This window comes from Ammospiza nelsoni, chromosome Z (assembly GCF_027579445.1).
Source record: "Ammospiza nelsoni isolate bAmmNel1 chromosome Z, bAmmNel1.pri, whole genome shotgun sequence".
Lineage (NCBI taxonomy): Eukaryota > Metazoa > Chordata > Aves > Passeriformes > Passerellidae > Ammospiza > Ammospiza nelsoni.
The window spans coordinates 24,759,183-24,775,020 of NC_080669.1; the positions used below are offsets into that span (position 1 = coordinate 24,759,183).

The following is a 15,838-nucleotide window of genomic DNA, read 5'->3' on the forward strand; positions in this document are numbered from 1 at the left end:
GCCCAGTACAGATATAGGAAATTCCCAGAGAGCTGCATACTTAAAAATGAAGAAATCACTTTTTCCCTAGATATTTTAATAGAGGTGTATACCTCTATTAAACTACTTCTGCAGGTTCAGAATGAGCAGCTCAGTTTTTTGGTAGAGCGTGCTGTGTTACGCCAAACTGGTGCCCAAAAGATAATTCAAAGTAAGAACAAGAGGAGAAATACACTGACTAACCCAATTTTCAGACAATGGCTGTGCAGGACTCCTTGACACTTGTCAACAAGGATATCAAGAGAGCACAGAAGGAAGCATCATGAACATACTTCACAATTAACTCTGTGTGTGTATGTATGTATCTGTGTATATATATGATTGCAGAAAGAACCAGCTATCTTCTGGTTGTAGTAAGAAATTTCAGGTCACATATATGAACAAAAAAATGCCCTTGTGAAGTTGTACTTTCCAAAATCATCTAAGAAGAATCAACTAGTTAAGGACAGAATCGTGGAGTTGGTGATCTGTTCTGACACTTTTGATCTTAGGCATGCAACAAGGGCCATCTGCACTCCATGTTCCCTTCTGTCCACAGGGCTAAAATTAAAAGCTGTTTAATGAAAAAGCTAAAGTAGGGATCTGATTTGTTGTCAATCATCAAGGTTTTTTTACAAGGAAAAGGCCATACATGTTAACTTTATTTGCTTTAAGACAGAAAAAAGGAAAATTGACTTTGGTATAACAGAAGTATTTTGGACCCACTGTTCTTTTGCATGGGGAATAAAAATCAGGCAAGCCACTTCAGTGGAATTATTTCAGACAAATGCTTGATTGACCAGCCTGTCTCAAACTCCTCATTCATCTCTTGTGTTTGCAGCATTCCACAACAGTAAAAGGAATCACATTTTAAAAGCAGACTGGAAACAAAAAAGGGTAATTCCTCTTTCAAGAATGAAATAGCCAAATACTATTGGCCTCCAGCTAGCTCTCCCCCATCTGTACCTAATTATTTGCAGCAATGGTTACAGCTCATGGTTTGTTTTTTCTTCTTATTCTGTTTCCTCAGGTTCTAATGGGGATCTTCCGTCTAGGTTTCGTATCTATGTACCTATCTGAATCCGTACTAGATGGCTTTGCAACTGGTGCTTCCTTAACCATTTTAACAGCTCAAGTGAAGTATCTTATTGGAATAAAAATTCCACGCAGCCAAGGGCACGGGATGCTGGTTATTACCTGGATTAACATTTTCCGGAACATTTCTCAGGCCAACATTTGTGATGTCATCACAAGTGCCATTTGTATTGTGGTGCTGGTCACTGCTAAGGAAATTGGAGATCGGTATAAGCATAAACTGAAATTTCCTCTTCCCACGGAGCTGGTAGTTATTGTTGTGGCAACACTGGTGTCACACTATGGTAAGTTAAATGAAGTGTATGCATCCAGTGTTTCTGGAGCTATTCCAACAGGATTTATCCCTCCAAAGGTACCAGAGTTCAACTTAATGCTCAGAGTTGCTCTAGATGCTTTGCCTCTTGCCATAGTCAGCTTTGTCTTCACTGTATCCCTTTCCGAAATGTTTGCAAAGAAATATGCTTACACCATCCGAGCCAATCAGGAAATGTTCGCTGTGGGGTTCTGCAACATCATTCCTTCCTTCTTCCACTCTTTTGCAACCAGTGCAGCTTTGGCAAAAACACTTGTCAAAACATCTACAGGCTGCCAAACTCAAATCTCTGGAGTAATTAGTGCAATGGTGGTTTTGCTGGTGCTGCTCTTTCTGGCACCTCTCTTCTACTCCTTGCAGAAGTGTGTCCTGGCTTGTATTATCATTGTGAGCCTTCGGGGAGCCCTGAGGAAGTTCCGAGATGTGCCAGCAAGATACTGTGTGAATAAGGTGGACACACTTGTTTGGGTAGTTACCATGTCTGCCTCTGCCTTGGTCAGCACAGAAATAGGGCTGTTGGTTGGCATTGTTTTCTCCATGTTATGCATCATTGTTCGGACCCAGCGGCCACGGACAGCCCTGCTTGGTCAGATTCAAGACACAAGCTTTTATGAGGATGACTTAGAATATGAAAATCTCTCTCCTGTTCCAAAGGTCAAAATATTTCGCTTTGAGGCCCCACTTTACTATGCAAATAGAAACTACTTCCTAAAATCCCTGTACAGATTGACCAATTTAGATCCTAACCTAGAAGCTGCACGAAGAAAGAAATATGAGAAGAAGGAAAAACAGCATCTGAAAAAGGGAAATCACAAAACTGCTAATGGACTGGGCATTGGAGAAACCACTTTGCAACTAGTTCCTAAGCAAATTGATTTCCAAGCCCTCGTTGTTGATTGCTCTTCCATCTCATTTTTGGACACCACTGGAGTTAATACTTTGAAGGAAATCCTGAAAGACTACAAGAATTTAAACATTTCTGTTCTTCTGGCTTGCTGCAATCCCTCAGTGATAGACTCTCTGAAAAGAGGGGGTTACTTCGGAAAGGATTTTGGATGCATGCAGGAAATGCTGTTCTACAGTATACATAATGCTGTACTGTTTGCAAAAGACCAAAAGCTTCCAGCAGACTGCCCAGTTTAACCCTGTGTCCTCCTTGATGATTCGCCACAAAGTGACAGAGAGGGGTAGTTTGCAACTATCGGACACACAGTTGGCTGTGTAAAGCCATTCCCCCCAAAGAGTTCCACTTTATGTCATATGCTACAAAGGGCAGCCACTGGGGACGCAGTCCAGGACAAGCATGGAAAGGTTAGACCACCACCTTCACTTTAAAATCCAGGCAATGGCTGTTTGAGATTGACTTGCATTTTACCATGATCCTTTGTGACCCAACATGGATGTCAGGGGACTGCTGTGGTGGAAGGCCTACCCAGTGCTGTTCTCCCAGTGATTAAATGGCCAGTTTGTGTTAAGAAGGCAAAGACACTTCCATCAAAAAGCAATCAATACAGCATTCTGGATACATCATTCTTTAAACAGTGACTTGCAAGGCCCTACTCCTTCCAGTCACTCCAGGTATACTCCTAGACAAGTCCCCACTGTTTGCATAAAAATAAAATGCATAAAATATTGTGGAATGTAGAATATGTCTCCTCCTTGATCACACACACTTAACAGCATAATCTGCCACAGGAGAAGAAACTATGATCCATCACAGGTTCCTCTCAAAATGACCATTTTCAAAAACTGCTGGCTTTGGAGTTACAGAAGTCATCTGTTCTATTGGATTAAATCTGTCATAATTAGTTACTGAAGGCTGTGATACCCCTAATCATGCTGGAATATGACTCCAATGTGCAAATTTCTAACTAGTAAAAGGATAAACAGAGTTAAGAAAAATGAATGGCTTTAACTGGCAGCTACCCAGCTAGTTGTACCATCCTGTAAAATAAGTTGCCTCTGGTGGGCAGATGCAACTATAATTCAGGGACACAAAAGGACCATCAAACATAAAACCTCAGAGCTGTGATGCAGCACATCCCTATCTTCCTACAAATGCCTGCCTGGGTTCAAAGAAAAACAGGAGAAAATAAGGGTAGGGTGGGAAGGTAAATCTGTGAGTTTTCTTGAAGGGGATTGATGGATCAGTCAGAACTGCCTGGCTGGTCTCTGATGCAATGCTAATGAAGTATTACAAGTAACATACATGGGTCAAGTAAACGGAGCAATGCTTTGTAACTTGTGTATCCCTCTATGTTGAAAAACTTTCACCACTGTTTGTACATACTACAGACATTGTGGGGGTTTTGTTTGCTTGGTGTTTTTTTTCCTATCATATTAATCTTTGATTTGAGGTCTACTAGATCATGTTTTCTGAGGCTGATTACTTTCTATAATAATTTGCATTAACTGTTGTTCGTTATGCTTTAGTCATCAGTTGTATTGTTGTATATGTATGCTCTCTCTTCAAAAATAAGAATAGTTTTGGATTTTGATTGTAAGACAGTATGCAGTGTTCTGGCTCATGGCACGGGCAGAATATTCTGTTTCATACTCAAGTTTATAATTACCTGCACAAGAGGTAAGACAGCTGTGCTCACTCTCTCTCCTTTTTCATGTCAGCTTCACACACCACCAAGCATGGAAGGAAATTCTATCACAGCTGTGCCTCTCAAAACTAACAGACTCTAGAAATAGGTTCCATATATACAGAAGCCATTTCTTTGCCATCCCATTTAAAAAAAAGTCAAGTCAACACATCATATGACTTATTTCAATTGTTTAGGTCACTGAATGAAAGAACAGTGAAACTGAGGTTCTCTAGGTGCTCCAGAGCCTGTCTGGCCCTCAGAAACAAGTATTTTCTTAGAGGAAAAGCAGTGCAGTTCCAAAAGACCAAAAATATCTTCACAGGGACTATGACTAGCACAGTATCAAGTTAGTCAATGCTGGCTTTTTCACACACTCATTGTGTAGGAAGCCTATCAGCTGCACACTGTTAGTACTGCTAAAGCTGCAAAACCTGACAGAAACATCTGACATGAGATTAAAGGATTGACCATTAGCAATATTTTCCTGTCACAAAACAATCCACACTATTATTTAAATAGCTGACTTGGTATGATTAGCTTCTTTCTGTTCTAAAAGGAAGTGAACAGGGCCCAAGGACAAAAAACTGCTTAGTACCTGCTCTTGTTTGTAACCATTCTTTGATCGGGGAATACCTCTTTTAAGGTCCTGTTTGGACCTTAAAGGGCAAATGGGTTGATAAGAATTACTACCAGACAGTATCAATATAGACATTCATAGGACACTGCACTAAAACAAGCTGTCATTGGAATTCAAATAAAACATCCTACCAATCTACACTTTTTCTAGCTCTCTGGATCCAGCTACCAACATAGAACACACAAAAAAAATGCAAATATACCCTTAACTCTAGATTAACCTCATTTTAAAAGATGAAAAAAAAAAAAGAAAAAGAAATTCCAGTGGAAGGTGTAACCTTGCAAGAGTCTCTGAAGAATAATGAAGAGGATAAGAAAGTAAGAGTGGGAAGTCTCTTTTTCACATTTAAGTTGGTACCAAAGGATACATAAGTAAAGAAACTTCACTACACATAAGAGGACATGTAAACTTTAGAATTTATATATGAAGAAAGAAACTATTGGTCAGAAGAAACTGTAAGAACAATTTCCTGTTCTGGTTTTACTGGCAGAGCTGGCTCACAATCAACTGTGTTGGACAAACAAAACATGGAAACAGCTTCAGTGCTATGTTGTAGGGATTCTGGCAGACTGTGAATTATTTCTAAGGAGTATGTAAAAGGTAACTAAAAAAAGCAAGCCTTTTTCTGGTACATCTATGTTTGCTATACTGAGTTATACTAAGATTAAAGATATGAAGATTGAAAATTAACAAAAACTACTGATTCTCTTCTCTCCTAATTTACCAGAAATTAGCTATCATGTCTTGGAGAGGAGCTGGGGATAGGCTGGTAATTCCAACTAGGTTAATACTAATATTGAAATAAAAACCGTTATATACCTTTTAAGAAATGTTATATGCTTCATGTAGGTTGACTGTATTTTTGTTCACTGTGATGCCTTGTGATTTACTACATATCATGTATCCAACAGACTGTAGTACTGCTACATAAAAATGGATTCTTATTGTGGACTGTGTGTGTGTCCCTTGGAACTGGGCAAAGAGACAGAGTCTTCAGCTCAAAGTGTCCTGTCTTGTTGACTAGTGAAGCATGGCCAGAATGTGTCAAAATAACTCTATTTACTGGCACTGGTAACCAACAACCTGGGAACTGTCCAGTCCATCAAAGACATCCTGGATTTCCCCACAATCATGAATATTCCTGTGTCACAAGACCAAGACCAAGAGACAAATGTGTGCTACCGGCTGGAAAATAAAACTAGGAGTTATTTGAAAACAGTTTGCCTTGTAGTACTCTTTCACAAGTGACAAAACAATGGGCTGACTCCCAATAAAGACAAATATGAAGAGGGAGAGTTTGCTGTACTAGAAAAAATTAAAATAAAGGGATGCACTTGGTATTGGGGGAGTAAAAAACATAATGAGAAAGACCATTACAGAAGTGAGAAGGGGAAGGTGGCAGTCTTTTATTTAAGTACATCTATTCCTTGGCAGAAACATTTATGGCACCTTTTTTACAGATGATGGCAGCTGTGAAGAAAAGCAAAGTCTCTATCTGCTAGAGTTCCACAGAGGCCCTCTGTTTTTCCTAAGGGCTCTTCTTCAGTCAAGTTCCCATCTACTTTCCAAGGAGTGTTCTCTACTCATCAACCCCATGACATAAGACAATTATGCACTCAGATGGTTGCATTCAAAGCCTCTATCCACCCTTCTGGAAATCACTGGCTCAGGAAAAGATTTACACATGCACAAAATTAGGCATCAGCACTGAACTTCTCTGCTCAGAATTGCATTTCTGCTCCTGTTGGTTTTTTGAGTCCCAATGTTTGTCACAGGCTCTAAGCCCCTTCCCCCTCCAAAAGTACTGACATTTAGTCCACTGGTTGTCCTCCCACAACTTACATGTCTTCTTGTCCTTGACAAATGAACATTTTTCTGTAAAATGAGACGTTTTAGCTTGGCTCTAAACAGTAGCAGTTTCTAGATTCTACATGTCAAAGGTGGGCTAAAGACTGATGCTGGTAGGGTAGAATCCTACCTTTGAGACACTAAAGCCTTTTTGGAGACTTCTTGATTGATTGCTATGTTTCCACAGTCCTAGAATTTCAATTGTGTCAAGGATTGTATCCTACTTTTTTTAAAAGGCTCAGTGGTTCAGTCCCCACAAAGGCTGAGCAGAATCCATGACAGATGCATTCCTCTCCCTCAGTCATGTGGAACACCCAATTTAACACAATGGCATAGCTAAGACAGCCTGCCAGAAGGGATTCTGAGCTCCAAGTGCAGATGTGGCTACTTTCTTTCCAAAGGTATTCATTGATTTTTCTTACGTGAATTGGTTACAGAAACCTGAAAGACTCAATCCACCTCCCAGGAGAAATCTCTAAGACAGGGACTCCTTAAGCAGTGAGCAGGGATGGTTGTCCTTTACACTGGCTCACTCCAAGAGTACATATTGTACATATTCCACAGTCCAGTAAGAGAGGGAGACACACACAGGAAAAGGTGTTTTGTGGAAACTTCAAGAGGGAAAGAAGAGAGCGAGGAGCCCTGTTACCCACTATGTTCACCGATTAATTAAAAAACAGAGGCCACTCTGGGGTACTGATGCAATGCTTACCTTTGTGCAGGACTTATGACCACCTTCATAAAAAGCAGACATACACAAGCACACTCTAATATTGAGAAAGAAAAATTCTGCTCCTAATGCACACTTTGAAACTCCCTACTCCTCTGCTCACATGCCATTTTCAGCATCTGAGCTCTCCTTCCCTGTTGCTTCCCCAAAGCAGTAAATTCCCATTCTTCTGTGTCTGGGACAGTAGATGCAACAATAATGTGGACTGTAAATGTGCTCAGCTCAGCAAGAGTCTGGGCCAGGCAGAACTTTCAAGAGCTATTACAATTTTTCATGGGGTTTTTATGGTTTGTCTTTCTTCATAGACCAATTGCTCCTGCTCTAGGCATCTGGCTATTTGGCTGTTCTCACTAGGCATCTTGATAGGAATTTGCTCAAGCTGAGTTAAAAGGGACTTGAAATGAATTCTAAGTGTTCTTCTAAAGTCTGACATATACTTCCCTAAAACTAAAAATGCCATTTTGTATATAAAATGGCATTTTGGACAGGGTATTAACTGGTATTACCCAAATCCAGCCTGTTTTAATTCTCACTACCTGTCAATTAATGCAGTGCACACATGGCTTCAGGAGGCAAAAAGTAACTTCTAAAATAGGCAGAAGGGTTAGTGGCAGCTTTCATCTGGACCTCTCAGTAAGTTAGGCTTGTATCAACCTTTGCTGGACTTTTTAACTGTATCACACTTCCTATATTAAAGGACTAAAAAGTAAACCATCTTTCTAATCCCTCAACTTCTCAAGTTTTCTACAAACTGTATCTTTCTTCGTTTCTTAAAATTCCAGAATTATTCCCATCTGTTGGAACTTAGCTGACTTCCACAGAAGCAAAGATATGCCCAGCTTGCAATTTGGCTAAGATAAACATCAAAGTGAGTGCCTGTTGGACCCTTTAATGTGTCACATTTTCCTAGACTTTGACTTAAGGTGTATACTTACCTAAGAGCAACTAATTCCAGTAACCAGTGGATCCGAACTTGTTCAATGCCACCATGTGGAACAGAGGAAATGTAGGCAAGGTTCAGCTCTTGGTCGTTGCTCAGGTCAAACAGGTCAGCACGGCTGTGAGGTAAAGGAGGGCTTCAGAAAAAGAAAAGAAACACATTGAAATATTAAATAGCAGCTCCACTGGGCATGCAAAGATTCCTATGCTACATTCCTACACCACCTCCATGTTCCTACATGGCATGAGGAGCACTGCTTAACATGAGACGAAACCAAAACGGAGTTGCAGGTTATTTGGGGCCAACTGGCTATACACATTGTTTGGCAAAGAATACAACCTGGGTGCATCTCAGCGCCATGCTGAAAGGAAAACCACCAGCAGTCACGGCTGCACAGACAGTGATCTCAGGCAACATGGCCAGAGGAAACCATACAGTAACAGTTGCCTTGTCTCTGAGGAACTAACCATAAAGGAGCTCACTGTCTTTAAGGCTTTACAGTGGAAGTCAGACAGGCTGATGTCTGATACACGAAAAATATGGGCTTGATCTTCTTGATGAAGCCCATGCAATGACATCAATTCTTTCTCTGCTGTGGATGCTACTACACTTCTTTGAAGCAGAATTAGATGCTCACAGCCTTCATATTCTTCAGCCATGTTCAGCTAACCCTTAAGCATTAGAAAGCGCAGGAGTGTGCAGTTTGAGGCTTCTATGTTTGATTCTGCAAGCAGTTTAACAGGCTCAGGGCTATACAGCAACAATCATATCAACTTGACTTTGATATCTATTTATTCCACTGAAATTAACATTACACTGTGGCAAATATCTGTTATTCCAATCTCCACAGATAAATACTGCAAGATGGAGATCTCAATCCCACCCTTCACAAATCAGCAACTCAGAATGCTGCATGGCTAACTAGGTCTGGGCATTCTTAGGGACTTTCATCAAGCCTCCTCATACTGTGCACATTCTGAATGATAAAGCATTTTTATGACAAGAAGGATAAAACAACACTTTCCCTCAGGCTTGGTAAAATACATCCATGTGTCTTCACAATGCAGCAAGAGATGACCTGTGCTCTAACTACATACTATATACGAACTGTTTAAGTCAAAAACTGTTGTAGTCTACACCTTGCCTGTTGTAGTCTGTCTCCCATGATATTTACCAGACTTGTGCTGACTGTAACTCTGCTGGGAAGAGTCATTTAAGTCATCCCTGCCTACTCTGTACCCATCCATATAATCATCCTGCCACCAAGGGCTCTGCTGAATCAATCTCCTACTGCCTAACTGTTTGTGTACAAAGGAAGAAACACCTGACCCCACCTGGACAAGAACTTGACACAACAGAGATACTGCCGATCTATCAACCCATCTCCTGCAAACTTTCAGGTAAGTTCAAGTCTTTACACAAACCACATCCATTTATAATGCTTATTACAAATCAGCCAGTATACGTGAGCCCCTCTCTGCAGTCTCACCAGCATAAAAGGCACTTAAAAACCATCTCCATAAGATAGTTTGAAGTCACACAAGTGATACTGAGAAATTACCAGTTCCATTCTTACTAAAAATGTATCAGCCATTTGGATCTTTTTAATTGTTCCAGTAAACACGGACAACATTAACTATCAGATTCTGATGGAATGCTTTACTACTACTCTGAAATTCAAACTGGCTTCCAATCAATAGTGGCAAAGACAATTATTTTTGCTTAGTCTGTGTTGAATAAACATTCTGAAATTCACACCCCGTAAGAGAGAAATTTTGCAGAAACTGTGATGGGATACAAAAGAAAGCTGGCAGAATGGTGAGTTCTGTTAGTGGTGCTTTCAGCATCTGTCCTTTCCTGTTCTGAGTGCAAAGTACCCATCTAAAAGAACTTCGAGCCTTACTCCCAGGTTTTCTCAGCTGTTGATCCACAGCTGGGCACTCGCCCAGAAAAGAAGCTTTAGCAGCTGGAACTCACTTGTGCCACTGCATGAGCTTTCAAGGGATTTGCAGAAATACTAGCGTTGGCCAGATATTATAAAAGAGTAACTGCTGACCCATGGATAGCCTCTGCCACTACTACTGGTACTCTGTCTTTCCTTCACATGTCTTTCATGTTTGCAGCTTTCCAAAGTTTTTCACACAATTAAAACCATGAGTGTTTTAACAGGCTGCAGTTTAAATGGGCTAAACATACTATTTTAAAGGCAGATTTTCATTAATGTTTCCTAAAAAAAAAAAAACAAACAAAAAAAAACAACAAATAAGAAACAAGAAAAGAAACAATGAAAGAAGAAAAAATCTTGAAAGCCCAAACGTTTCTCTTTATCAGAATGTATTTTAGGTCCAGTTCTGTTCCCCTCCCCCTTGGAAACCTAAAGAAAAATCTTTTAAGTTTTTTCTTAGGGAACCTTTATGCATTATACAAAAAAAGTGCACAAAGTCCTTTTTCCAAAGCACATACTCATTCCATCTCCATTGCAACTCTTTTCCACATAAGCATTATTTAACCCACTGCATGCCTAAATGAAGTAGATCATAATCACTTTAGAGTAAAATACAAGCACGGCAGTGGAATATACTATCTCTTACTTTCACACCTGCTAGAAGCTTTTGGTAGTCTCACTAAACTTAAAGGCTGTTCCAATCCTAGTTAGCTGAGCAAACCAGAATACTAAGCACAAGACCAGAAGCTAAGCACGACCAGAATACAGGAATTTCTGCATCGTCACCGCCTTCTTCCTAACTTGGGTCAACTTGACCCACTGGCTGCATCTGGTGGTGCATCTGGAAAACGTCTGTCAAGAAGAACAAACTCCTAGAACTATCAGTCTTTTGTTTAGTAGTACTAGAACTCTCCGAAGTTTTTCCTGGGGCCCTTTAGGGGCCCTTGGCAATGGAAACACTGAAAAGTAAAGGGAAATGAGTTCTGAGTATCAACACATGTACTGTGCTGGGGAAGAAGATGGACTTTACATGCTCGAGGGGACATGGAGGCAAGTCAGAGAAGCGGAGACAAGGCCTATTTTTTGGCCAGTTCACACTAACTGCCACATCCCACGTCCCGCCCTACACTCTGGACCTGGTCCAGCACCAGGATAAGCGATAAGGAGCAGCAAGGGCCCTCTAATCCCACAGCAGTAAGCCCGGGAGAGCCTCGTTTCCTCCTGGAAGGCAGCGTCCGCACGCCCTGGGGACCGAGAGGGCGGGATGCGGCCGGGGCGAGGGCCGAGGAGCCTCTGCCCAGCGGCTCGGGGCTGGGGCCCGGAGCCGGGCGGCGCGCTCTTACCAGAAGCCAGTGCTCCTCCAAAAGTGCTGCAGGGGCCGCTCGGCTCGCCGGGCATCCACGTACACCTCGTACGCCGTGGAGCCCGCGCCCAGCGGTACCAGCAGCAGCCACAGCAGCGGCCCCATGGCGCCGCGAGGGCCGCGGGGCCGGGGAGCGGGGCCCCACCGCCGCCCGCCGCCGACGCGCCAGGGCACGCCCAGGGGCCCCGCGGCCCCCGCCCTCCGAGCCCCGCGGCCGGGGGGCTCCTACCGGCCGCGCCGCTCCCGAGCCGCAGCGCTGTGGCCGCAGTCGCGGCGCCGCCGGTTCCCGGGGCTCTCCCGCGGGCAGCGCCGCGGGGCGGCTGCGGCTCACCCGCGCCCCACACGGGGGCGGTGCGCACCGCCACGCCCGCGCTCCCTGTGCCAGGCCCGGGAAGGCCGCGGTGACGGGAGCGGAACAGCCCTCCTTCCCCGGAAAAGCGTAGGGGCAGGGTGGGAGCTGTGTCCGCTGGCTACGTGTAAACCGATTTATTGATCTCGGTATTTCGAAGAGCAGCTTGCGCTCTCAGCCCAGAAAGCCAGCTGCATCTGGGCTGCATCCAAAGCAGCGTGGGCAGCAGAGCGAGAGGGGGGATTCTGCCCCTTTGCTCCCCTCTGGTGAGACCCCCCCCCCCCCGGAACCCTGCATCCGGCTCTGGGATGCACTACAGGAAGGACGTGGAGTTGTTGGAGCAAGTCCAGAAAAGGGCCGTGAAGTTTTCAAGGAGACTGAAGAACTTCCGGTACACAGGCTGCAAAAGTCGTGGCTGTTCAGTCGTAGAGAATATCAGATACAAACTGAAAGACGAGAAGTGTAGCTCAGTTATTAGGAAGAAATTCTTCACTGTGGAGGTGGTGAGATGCTGGAACAGGTTGCCCGGGGGGTTGTGGTGCCCCCTGGCACTGTTCAAAGCCAGGCTGGACAAGGTCTTGAGCAAACCAGTCTAGTGGGATGTGTCCCTGCCCATGGCAGAGGGATGTTTGGACTAGATGATCCTGAAGGTCACTTCCAGCCCTTAACATTCTATGATTCCATGATTCTATGAAGAGCTTTAAGTGTGATTTGTCATGCACAGCCTGCAGCTTGATTCTCTAAATGCTTGTTTGCTACCATGTATACCTGAGGAGTTTTCCATGAGGTAGTACTCTTGTCTTTAGGATCATTCTCGTTTACCTGTTGTGCCTTCAGGAATCTTACCAAGCCTTCCAGGCAAGGAATCCAGCTCTATGCTGCTAGCTGCGCCCCGAGCTGAGACAACAGCTGCCTTTGGGTGAGTGCTGCTGTCTGGGCTTCAGTGAGGGCTGGTGGCATTTTGCCTGCCAGAGAGGGTGATCCATGAGAGGAGGGCACACACCCAAGCTGGCTCTGTGGTTAGCCTTCCCTTCAGAGGGATAGATTGGAGGAGATTAACAGCTTACAACCAGACACCATACAGTGATTTTTTGCTTATTAACACTAACCCTTCCCCTCTCTCTCTGAAAGTGGGGAAGGTTCATTGTGGGGCCAGCACAAGATGCCAAAGATGCCAGCAGTTTGAGCATCTAGTTGTGATGGACATGGCGAGGAACCAACAGCTCCATCCCCAGTCAAAGACTTGGACAAAAATTTTAGCAAAAAGCCGTTTTCAAGGGAGAAATGCCCTGAAGCCCATAGGTTCTACCACAGACCAGTCCTTTTGACATAAGGAAGGCTTGACCCTTGGAGACCAAGCTGACTTTTCCTCAGAGACTGCTAAAACAGAACTGTTGCATTCAGTTTGGCTGATTTCAAAGTCCAATCTGGAAGACAAGGTGTCAAACCAACGCTATGCTCTTTTTGGCCAGGAAACTTTGGCTGTCCTCAGGCATGTTGTATAAAGTCCTGAAACACCACAAAGCCATGCATGTAAAAATGGTGCTGTGTTGACCTTTTAGAGAAGTCTCTCTCACAGCTCCAGGAAAGTCTGTTCCCTGGGAGTCTGACAAGAACATGACCTCCAGAGCTTTCCAGGAAGGTCCTTCTCAGAGATTGGGCTAGGGGCCAAAGGGAATGTCCCCCTTGTTTTCTACAACTTATCCCAAGGCATGGGCAAGTGCTACATGTAGCACACTGGCCACACACCAGGCCTGAATTTGCGTGGCAGAAGCGAAGTAAAACCCCTGCTAAAGGCTCCATCACCCACAGGTTTCTCTTCCATGTCCAACAAAGCAGCTAATAAGATTTTGTAAGGTACTTTTGAAGAACTGTAGTTGCCCACAAGAAATCTTTTCTGCTCACCACAGCTGCTCTGGTGCCTCCTGCCAGGGAAAGAAAATCCATCAGAATTATCTGTACCCTGTGAAGGAGCCCAGTACACCTCTGTTCCTAAAACATATGAGGGCTGCTACAGGGAGAGCAGCTGGGAGCATATGGCTTGTGTTTTCCCAATCACAGTAGTCAACTGAATCAACATGTTCTGGCAGCATTTGCAGGTCAGATGCCAGGTTACACTGTGAAACTCCCTTGCCTGCTCTGCAATCCTTTCAGTCCTCTTCCAGGGGCAGCACAAATGCCAAGATTACCTCAGATTACCTCCAACACACAGTTTGCCAGGTTTAAAAATCTGATTCATAGCTAAACCCATATGCTTAGGTTTCTGTGAGCATGGTTCTAGAGACAATCAGGCAGAGCCATGATAAAAACCTTTGTCAGGGTGACCAAGTGAAAAAGGTTCCCCTTTTTGCTTTGACTTTCTGCTCCTCGAGGGCTGGGAAGTACCCAGCAGCAGTTTTCTATGTATCATTTTACCAGTGAGATTCCCCACAGCTGTCACTCCCATCCAAAGTACACTTGTGGGGATTTTACCACAGCCTTCTCCCATCTCCCTGCAAAGACTGAGTGAGAACTCTTCCTGTGCTGAGGCATTCCTGAGGAGGCACAAAGGCATGAGGAATGGAGAGCAGCACTGTTCACTGGCCCTTTCCAGTATATTGAGGCTGACCCTTCCCAGCTGTCTGGCCAGCTTAAAATCCTCCAGTGTCTCAGACTGGGGAGATGAGAGATGTACAGCCTCTTACTCCTAAACTGAATCATTCTTCTGAGAAAGAGTGCTTAAGGCATTTAACCCCAACAGTTCTCCCGGCAGCATCCCTGCAGATGTTCTGAGAGCATTCTGGGCTCCTTCAGACACATGAAAGAGCTGGTAAATCCTGCTGCATTTTCTTTCTTTGTGAAGAGGTACCTGCACAATGCACGGGAAATTTGGTTGTATGTGTTGAGGGTGTCTGTGTGTCTGTGTGTCTGTGTGAGCTGTGAATGTGTGTGCTTTTCTGTTCAGATGCCTCCAGCTAATTTAGTACTTAATTGAATTATAAACTTGGCTTCAAAGAGCATCCATGGAAATGTCAAGATGGCTTTGTCACACAGCCATCTCATGCCACATGGCAGGAAAAAGACTTTTGCTATAGCATATGGAACTTGAAGCCTAGAAAATCATCTGGAGTTATCTGGATATTTTTGTAATAACTAACTACTGTTGTAATTCACTAATTCTTGGTGAGGCTTTCCAAGGTTTATGACAGCTTTTGCTTCTTGGATAACTTCACATTCCCACATGGTGGCAGCTGGTGTTTGGACAGAGAGATTTGGCTGAATAGTCTCAAGTTTCATATTATATCTAATCCAGTCTAACCAAGACTTCTGTCCTGCTCTTCTTCCCTGCCACTGTTTGCCTGTTGCTGCTGTTTCCCATGTGTCAGGTCCAACATCAAGGAAGGTAAAAGGGGGACAATTCATCTAGCTCACTGCCTGGGAAGCATCTCCTTTTTTGATTCAGCTTGTTTTCTTTTGCAGAGACATGACACTGTGTAGCATGGTGGTACACAACAGAAGAAGCGCAGGGACAGAGGTAGGAGGGAATGAGACCGGCCCTGACTGAACTGCCTGCTGGTAGACTGGAGAAGGCATAGCATGAAATTGTGCTCCAGCTCATGCATCTTCATGGCTTCCATAGCATGGTCAGCCTTGTAAAATCCAACTCTGAACTGATTCTGTTTCTTACAGGACTGTGGCAACTCTATACGCCCATGTCAATCACCAAACTGCCACTGCACTCATAATATCTCTGCAACATACTAAAGGTATCAGACATCCATATCTCACATCAGAAGTCTTATCAGCAGCACAGGATGGATCTTAGTTCTGCTTTTCTTGTCGGCGGCTTGTTTACAAAGCTCAGCTCTGACAATGTTGCAGCTTTTACCCATGACCTGGTGGGTTTTGTGAGCCCTAGCTTTCTTTCTTCCTCAATTTATCTCCAGCTTTTGGGATGCATAGTTGTAGTTGAACTGGATGTGGCCTGCAGCTGTCTGTTGTCTTTTCTCTCAGTGGGACAGTTCTA

General features: G+C 43.8%; 2 protein-coding genes across 4 annotated transcripts in view; one reads left to right on the forward strand and one right to left on the reverse strand.

The window, feature by feature from the left end:
• SLC26A1 (solute carrier family 26 member 1) overlaps positions 1–3,066 on the forward strand; it is a 34,081-nt gene extending 31,015 nt beyond the window's left edge. For both annotated transcript variants that reach the window (XM_059492355.1, XM_059492356.1), the window contains one exon: positions 1,049–3,066. In XM_059492355.1, the coding sequence (XP_059348338.1) occupies positions 1,049–2,569 (1,521 nt within the window). In that variant the 3' untranslated portion in view covers positions 2,570–3,066. The remainder of the gene's footprint in view (positions 1–1,048) is intronic.
• Positions 1–11,700, reverse strand: part of IDUA (alpha-L-iduronidase) — a 45,327-nt gene extending 33,627 nt beyond the window's left edge. For both annotated transcript variants that reach the window (XM_059492358.1, XM_059492357.1), the window contains exons 1-2: positions 11,464–11,700; positions 8,171–8,311 (exon numbers count right to left, since the gene is read on the reverse strand). In XM_059492358.1, coding sequence (XP_059348341.1) covers positions 8,171–8,311; positions 11,464–11,588 — 266 coding nt within the window. In that variant the 5' untranslated portion in view covers positions 11,589–11,700. The remainder of the gene's footprint in view (positions 1–8,170; positions 8,312–11,463) is intronic.
• Positions 11,701–15,838: the final 4,138 nt, after the last annotated feature.